Here is an 8896-nt window from a genome sequence, read left to right as displayed (position 1 = left end):
GGGTATTGTGTGTGTCATTTTGAGGATAAATATGAATTTATTCCATTGTGGAACAAGGCTGTAACCAGTGACGTGCGGTGAGGTTGATGGCTGGTGAGGCACTGACTTCATCACAGTCAGATTTACAAACATATGAACCCTAAAGAGTATCTTATTCACCATTTGATTGGCAGCAGTTAACGGGTTATGTTTAAAAGCTCATACCAGCATTCTTCCCTGCTTGGCACTCAGCATCAGGGGTTGGAATTGGGGGTTAAATCACCAAAAATTATTCCCGGGCGCGGCGCCGCTGCTGCCCACTGCTCCCCTCACCTCCCAGGGGGTGAACAAGGGGATGGGTCAAATGCAGAGGACAAATTTCACCACACCTAGTGTGTGTGTGACAATCATTGGTACTTTAACTTAACTTTAACTTTACACATACAAACTGTAGCACACAAAAAAGCACATTTAATTAAAAAAAACGTTATTATGGTCTTACCTTTACTTATAAGTGCGGGAACAGTGGTGTTCGTGTTGGAGGAGTTGTGAATGAAGGAAATATGAAATCCGTGCTGCAGTCTGCAGGTGTACCTAATGTTGTGTCCCTGCAGTCGATCACGGCTCCTCCGGCGCGAGCACTGTTGTTTTTGCACTTTTTGGCTTCTTGTTAATCAATCAATCAATCAATCAATGTTTATTTATATAGCCCTAAATCACAAGTGTCTCAAAGGGCTGCACAAGCCACAACGACATCCTCGGTATAGCCCACATAAGGGCAAGGAAAAACTCACCCCAGTGGGACGTCGATGTGAATGACTATGAGAAACCTTGGAGAGGACCGCATATGTGGGTAACACCCCCCCCTCTAGGGAGACCAAATGCAATGGATGTCGAGTGGGTCTAACATAATATTGTGAGAGTCCAGTCCATAGTGGATCCAGCATAACAGTAAGAGTCCAGTCCACAGTGGGGTCAGCAGGAAACCATCCCGAGCGGAGACGGGTCAGCAGCGCAGAGATGTTCCCAACCGATATACAGGCGAGCGGTCCACCCCGGGTCCCGACCCCGGACAGCCAGCACCCCATCCATGGCCACCGGATCTGTGTGTCTCCCCTTCCACAAGGGATAGGGGGGAGCAGAGGAGAAAAGAAAAGAAACGGCAGATCAACTGGTCTAAAAAAAGGGGGGCTATTCAAAGGCTAGAGTATACAAATGAGTTTTGAGATGGGACTTAAATGTTTCTACTGAGGTAGCATCTCTAACTGTTACCGGGAGGGCATTCCATAGTACTGGAGCCCGAATAGAAAACGCTCTACAACCCGCAGACTTTTTTTGGGCTCTGGGAATCACTAATAAGCCGGAGTTCTTTGAACGCAGATTTCTTGCCGGGACATATGGTACAATACAATCGGCAAGATAGGCTAGAGCTAGACCGTGTAGTATTTTATACGTAAGTAGTAAAACCTTAAAGTCGCATCTTAAGTGCACAGGAAGCCAGTGCAGGTGAGCCAGTATAGGTATATATATATGTATATAAAGGTATATACAGTATAGGCGTAATATGATCAAACTTTCTTGTTCTTGTCAAAAGTCTAGCAGCCGCATTTTGTACCAACTGTAATCTTTTAATGCTAGACATAGGGAGACCCGAAAATAATACGTTACAGTAATCGAGACGAGACGTAACGAACGCATGAATAATGATCTCAGCGTCGCTAGTGGACAAAATGGAACGAATTTTAGCGATATTACGGAGATGAAAGAAGGCCGTTTTAGTAACACTCTTAATGTGTGATTCAAACGAGAGAGTTGGGTCGAAGATAATACCCAGATTCTTTACTGATTCGCCTTGTGTAATTGTTTGGTTGTCAAATGTTAAGGTGGTATTATTAAATAAATGTCGGTGTTTAGCAGGACCGATAATCAGCATTTCCGTTTTCTTAGTGTTGAGTTGCAAGAAGTTAGCGGACATCCATTGTTTAATTTCATTAAGACACGCCTCCAGCTGACTACAATCCGGCGTGTTGGTCAGCTTTAGGGGCATGTAGAGTTGGGTGTCATCAGCATAGCAATGAAAGCTAACACCGTATTTGCGTATGATGTCGCCTAGCGGCAGCATGTAAATACTGAAGAGTGCAGGGCCAAGAACCGAACCTTGGGGGACTCCGCACGTTACCTTAAAATAGTCCGAGGTCACATTGTTATGGGAGACGCATTGCATCCTGTCAGTAAGATAAGAGTTAAACCACGACAAAGCTAAGTCTGACATACCAATACGTGTTTTGATACGCTCTAATAAAATGTTATGATGGACGGTATCGAAAGCAGCGCTAAGATCAAGAAGCAGCAACATAGATGACGCATCAGAATCCATCGTTAGCAGTAGATCATTAGTCATTTTTGCGAGGGCTGTCTCCGTAGAGTGATTTGCCCTGAAACCGGATTGAAAAGGTTCACAGTGATTGTTAGACATTAAGTGTTCATTTAGCTGCTGTGCGACAATTTTTTCGAGGATTTTCGAGATAAACGGAAGGTGGGACACCGGCCGGTAGTTTACCATGAGGTCAGGATCGAGGTTAGGTCTTTTGAGCAAAGGATGAATAACCGCTTTTTTGAATGCTAGTGGAACAGTGCCAGAGGAAAGTGATAAGTTTATAATATTTAGCACTGATGGACCTAATAATACAAAAAGCTCCTTAATAAGTTTCCCAGGAAATGGGTCAAGTAAACATGTTGTTTGTTTTGTCCCATTGACACATCTTAACAATTCCTCTAGTGTTATTTCATCAAAGAGAGAGAAACTATTTTGGAGGGCGGTATCCTTCGTAGATACAGTCGTATCTGTGTTAATAGAACCCAGTTGTAGCTGCGATGCATTGTCTTTAATCTCCTTTCTAATGAGTTCAATTTTCTTATTAAAGAAATTCATAAAATCATCTGCTGAGTGGGTGGAGCTACTGGGAGGAGTCCCTTGTTGGGTTAGCGATGCTACTGTACTAAACAAAAATTTCGGATCATTTTCTTGTTAAGTGACATTTTTTGGGTGGATTCGGTCTTGCACGTGGAGGGTTTGGGTGTGGGCTTTGGTTGGTGTGGCGCTCCCATCGGGGGGTGCATTCTGCTGCGGGGGTGCATTAACCGGCACCAGGAGGCGGGATTACTGCGAGCCTCACAAAGTGCGTCTTCGCGGCAGTTTTATGATTGCTCAGCACAAGAAATACGTTACACACATACAGTTGTTGACAAAATACACTGTACATTATATACCTCAGCTAACTAAACTATGGAAATGTATAATATAATTCATATAGCAATACGGTCTCACTGCACAGCAGGCCAGCAGTTAGCCGAGTCCGCAATCCATGGTGAGGCACAACTGAGTGACGTGTATGGCGTCACATTAGTGCCAAAAATCCGAGCGCATAAAAACTGTTATTGCGCGCTGATTCTCCACTTCGTGCGCGACACCCTTTTGCGCGTGCGCGGTGCCTTTTTGCGCGCGCGCAGGTGCCTTTCTGCGCGCGCGCGCGACGCCTTTCTGCGCGCTCTCTGTGTACTCCTGGCATCTCTCCTCGCGCTGTCATGTTTCTTTTTGGCACTTTGGGGGCGGGTATGCTTAGACGGCCCCTTCTTTCTGATTGGCTGTGAGCATTTTTCATATGACCAATCATTCTCCAGCGTAGCAACGTTGTAGCCATCTTACCTCGGACATCTAGCCTCAATCATTACATTGATGTCAATGGTACATGTACTAATTAAATTACCATAACTTGCTCGATTTTCGACCAATTTACAAACGGTTTGCCTTGTTACAAATCTTATTACGTGTAGATATGACATAGGATGCTGTACCTGTTGAAATGACCTCTTTCGCTTTAAAAAAAAAAAGACTTAATTGTGCAACATAGTTGTGTAGGGTCAGTGTTAGTCAGTTCTCTGATTATTTTAAACTGTTTCAGAATACATTATTAAAAGGCTATTTTTAACATTTTAAAAACAAAATTCAAAGCTTATTTCATTAATTTTATGGCTGAATCAAAAGAAATTCCATAAATTAGAAAACAAATGTTCAAGAAGAAGTGAAAATATAAAATAATGTTATTGCTGGTGGACCAGTTCTGGCTGAAAGATGTGATTATGGTGTTTGTTGTCTTATTATTTATTTGGCTCACATTTTGTATTACCCTGTATTGTGTTTATGTGGTATGAAATAACCTTCATCAGCGCGCGACATTTTTTTTATCCACTTCTTCCTCCGTAAATCTTGATACATATTGACGATGACCCGCCCTGCTATACTTCTGATTGGCTCTGAGCATTTTTTCGCCTGACCAATCAGAAAGAAGGGGCCGTCTAAGCATACCCGCCCCCAAAGTTTGAGTTTGAGTTTATTTCGAACATGCAAGTATACAACATGATACATCACAATCTCCAGTTTCTCTTTTCAACATGTTCGAAAAGGAGTAGGAAGAAGCATAGCTTATTTAATCCTACCCCTTTTCTTTTACATAACAGTTGCTAAAACTTTTGTTCACTTCCTGTTCTCAATTTATTCACAATATACTCCATAAGTAATCACAATAAAATAAGTAAATACATAATAATTGGTGAAGTAAGTTACATTTCATATGTTGAAATAAGTAAGATTATTTTGTGAGTGAAAGAATGAAAGAATGGATGAGTTAAATAAATTCAGAATGTTTATCATGGTTCTTCTTCTTTGTACTTTGTAAACACTTTAAGTTTGAAGAGTTTCTTGAAGTGGATCATATTAGTACATTGTTTGATTGCTTTGCTTAATCCATTCCATAATTTAATTCCACATACTGATATACTGAAGGTCTTAAGTGTTGTACGTGCAAAGTGCCAAAAAGAAACATGACAGCGCGAAGAGAGATGCCAGGAGTACACAGAGAGCGCGCAGAAAGGCGTCGCGCGCGCGCAGAAAGGCACCACGCGCGCGCAGAAAGGCATCGCGCGCGCGCAGAAAGGCACCACGCGCGCGCAGAAAGGCACCACGCGCGCGCAAAAAGGCACCACGCGCGCAAAAGGGTGTCGCGCGCGCGCACGAAGTGGAGAATCAGCGCGCGATAACAGTTTTTATGCGCTCGGATTTTTGGCACTAATGTCGTCTCTTCTCAGTATTTGAACGGCAAATGTGAAAATTCAGCGATTTTGAATAAAAATTATCTAAAACTGGTGAAGTTAAATGGAAAATAACTTTATAGTATAATCACTGAATACATATAACAATTTAATTAATTTTTTTTCTTTTTACATTTTTTTTTTCTTTCCACGATGGCAGGTGAGGCGGGGACCACACGTCACTGGCTGTAACCAGTGTTGGGTTAGTTACTGGAAACCAGTAACTAGTTACAGTTACTAGTTACTTTATTTCAAAAGTAACTCAGTTACTAACTCAGTTACTTACACCAAAATGTAATGCGTTACTGTGAAAAGTAACTATTTAGTTACTTCTTCTACTTTTTGTTTTTAAAGCTCCCATTAATGCCCTTTTAGCCTTCATTTCAGTACTGGAGAATAATACAATGTGTTGATCAACTTGACATACATTTGCATCACTGAACTCTGCTAAGCAATGTGCTCTACATACAACACACAAAGACAAAGATATGTTTCAAAGGGCCAATTTATTTCAGGCCAGAACAAATTGACAAAACTATTTTAAATAGCTGCAACATAACATACATAAGTAACAAACAGCATAATAACACTAACACTAACCACGTTAAACCCAGATTCCAAACTAACAAAGGTCTTAACTCATTGTCTTTCTATGCCACTTCAATATGGAATGCACTCCCAACAGGTGTAAAGTAAAGGGCATCTCTATCCTCCTTCAAAACCGCACTAAAAGAACATCTCCAGGCAACTACAACCTTAAACTAACACCGTCCCTTCCACATAATACCTCTTCGGATTGTAAATAATCAAATGTAGACATTTTTTCTTATACTTTCTGATCTCTCTCTCTATGTCCACTACTTGCTATACATATCCTACCAAGTCAGTCCTACACTGTTTCAATGTCCATTTCTCTGATGATGCAATTGTTGATGCTGATTGTTGATGACAGAAGTGTTGATACCAACCAAACCTAACCCCCACCGTCCTCCATATCCCACACCCCGGATTGTAAATAATTCAATGTATATACCCTGATGATTATCTTGTGTGATGACTGTATTATGATGTTAGTATATATTTCATAGTATATATCTGTATCATGAATCAGTGGACCCCGACTTAAGCAAGTTGAAAAACTTACTGGGGTGTTACCATTTAGTGGTGAATTGTACGGAATATGTACTGTACTGTGCAACATACTAATAAAAGTTTCAATCAATCAATCAATCAACAACATAGCTGTAAAGCTGGCTTCACCTAAGGAAGGCACACGTGACATACACAAAGCCTAACCAGGCAGATTTGAATTGTTGTTTTGGGCAGTAGACGGGATCTTTGATCCAAGACACAACTTACATTTAACTAAAATGTGCTCGACAAAAGAAAAGAAGGGAGAATATCTCATACTTGCCTCTCCCCGGGACAACCATTCTCTCAAATTTCTCCCGATTTCCAGCCGGACTTAAGGCACGCCCCCTCCAGGTCCGTGCGGACCTGAGTGAGGACAACCAAAAAGTAACCACAGAACACTATACCGTATAGTCGTATAGTGTTCTGTGGTTACTTTTTGGTTGGCCAACGGTTATTATTGCGCAACCCCCTCCCCTCCCCTCCCCTCACCTCCCCACACCCGCACACACACAGAGAGCGCAGAGGAAGAATCAGAAGCACGTCTCTGCTTCGCTGCCATAAAACACGATCAGATCCTCAGTTTCTAGCCGATACATAAAAAATAACGTAAAATAACGCAGTAACGCATCATGTAGTAACGGTAACTGAGTTACTGAATATAAAAAATAACGCGTTAGATTACTAGTTACCGCCGAAACTAACGGCGTTACAGTAACTCGTTACTTTGTCCCAACACTGGCTGTAACATAACAAAATATGCAAAAAGTGAAGCGCTGTGAAAACTTTCCGGATGCACTGTATTTTTAACTCAATGCAATGTGTTATTAATGAGCTTCTTTCCTTTTCAGAGACTAAAGGACGTGGCAGGCGAAGCTTATTTCCCTCTGCTGGAGGACGAGTGAGCTAAGCGGTCTCAATATTACACCTCCATATTGCATTTGAACTTGAATAACGACACCGCACATACCTCCCTTCTTTCGCATCTCTTCGCCCCAGACAGTCGAGTGTGACGCATTCCAACAGCGCCAACGAGCTGTCGGCCACGGTCACCCTGCCGCTCATCATCCGCGAGAGAGACACCGAGTACCAGCTCCTCCGCATCATCCTCTTCGACAGGCTGCTTGAGGTCTCCGCCGCCTGCATACGCACACCACCACACATACCGTATTTTCCGCACCATAAGGCGCCCTGGGTTAAAAGCCGCGCCTTCAATGAACGGCATATTTCAAAACTTTGTCCACCTATAAGCCGCCCGGTGTTGTAAGCCGCATCTAACTGCGCTAAAGGAATGTCAAAAAAACAGTCAGATAGGTCAGTCAAACTTTAATAATATATTAAAAACCAGCGTTGTAACAACTCTGTTCACTCCCAAAATGTACGCAAATGTGCAATCACAAACATACGTATATCAACATGGACAGAGCTGCGTGAAAAAAGCCACCCGGCCTCTTCGCGTAAACTTAAACTTACCTTAACCACTCGCTCATCTTTTCTTCATCCATCCCTTCGAGTTAGCTTTTATGATGACGCCGGCTGGAAAGGTCTCTTTTGGCAAGGTCTTCCTTTTGAATATCACCATGGGTGGAAGTTTCTGGCCATTAGCATGGCAAGCTAGAACCACAGTGAAGGATGACTTCTCATTCCCTGTGGTGCGAATATTCACCGTACGTGCTCCCGTTGTATCCACAGTGCGGTTCACAGGAATATCAGTTGCTGTGAAATAGTAATCCGTGTGCGGATGGAGAGATTGCGTCTTTTCATGAACCGGATCCCTGACGCTTAGTAGGAGCCATTTTGTGGTCTTTACAGATGTAAACACACAAAGGAAATGAAACGTACGGTGATATCCGCGCGCTTTTTCTTCTTCTACGCGGGCGGGTGGTTGCTTACAGTAGAAGAAGAAGCGCTTCCTGTTCTATGGGGGCGGGTGCTTACCTTGGCGGTTGCTTGCGTAGAAGAAGAAGCGCTTCCTGTTCTACCGGGAAAAAAGATGGCGGCTGTTTACCGAAGTTGCGAGATCGAAACTTTATGAAAATGAATCGTAATATTAATCCATATATAAAGCGCACCGGGTTAAAAGCCGCACTGTCAGCTTTTGAGTAAATTTGTGGTTTTTAGGTGCGTCTAATAGTGCGGAAAATACGGTACCTGTACATGAGCTTTGTTTCCACCAAGCGGGTTGGGTTCCCATACCTGCCAACTACTCCGGTTTTCCCGTAATTCGTACGGTTTTCATCAACCTATTCCGGGTTACGGTTGCAGTGATAAAAAATACGGTTTTTCATTAATTAAAAAAAAAAAAAGGGTGAAAACTACGCGAATTGCACCTTGTGCAGACAAGATTTTTTCGATCGGACACGGAGGAATTAGCGATGTAAAAGACCACGTTGGGACAAAAAAACACAAGTCTAATGCCGTTGCTAGCGATACAAGTGGAAAACTTTCGACGTTTTTCGTCGCCCAAACAGATTCTTTGGATGTGATAAATGCCGAAGTTTTATTTACGGAGGCAATAATTGAGCATGGATTTCCAATCGCACTGGCTGATCACATGAGACAGTTACATGTTTGTAATGCAACCTTTAAAAATCATTACGCGGTGATCGCGGTCCCAAAAATAAACTTTTCTTGCATG

General features: G+C 42.5%; 1 protein-coding gene across 1 annotated transcript in view; it reads left to right on the top strand.

The window, feature by feature from the left end:
* tbck (TBC1 domain containing kinase) overlaps positions 1 to 8896 on the top strand; it is an 86333-nt gene that overhangs the window by 31906 nt on the left and 45531 nt on the right. Inside the window, exons 13-14 of the mRNA XM_061923011.2 lie at positions 7110 to 7159; positions 7258 to 7387. Of these exons, the coding sequence (XP_061778995.1) occupies positions 7110 to 7159; positions 7258 to 7387 (180 nt within the window). The remainder of the gene's footprint in view (positions 1 to 7109; positions 7160 to 7257; positions 7388 to 8896) is intronic.

This window comes from Nerophis lumbriciformis, linkage group LG27 (genome assembly GCF_033978685.3).
Source record: "Nerophis lumbriciformis linkage group LG27, RoL_Nlum_v2.1, whole genome shotgun sequence".
Classification (NCBI taxonomy): domain Eukaryota; kingdom Metazoa; phylum Chordata; class Actinopteri; order Syngnathiformes; family Syngnathidae; genus Nerophis; species Nerophis lumbriciformis.
This window is presented reverse-complemented; position numbering and strand designations above follow the sequence as displayed.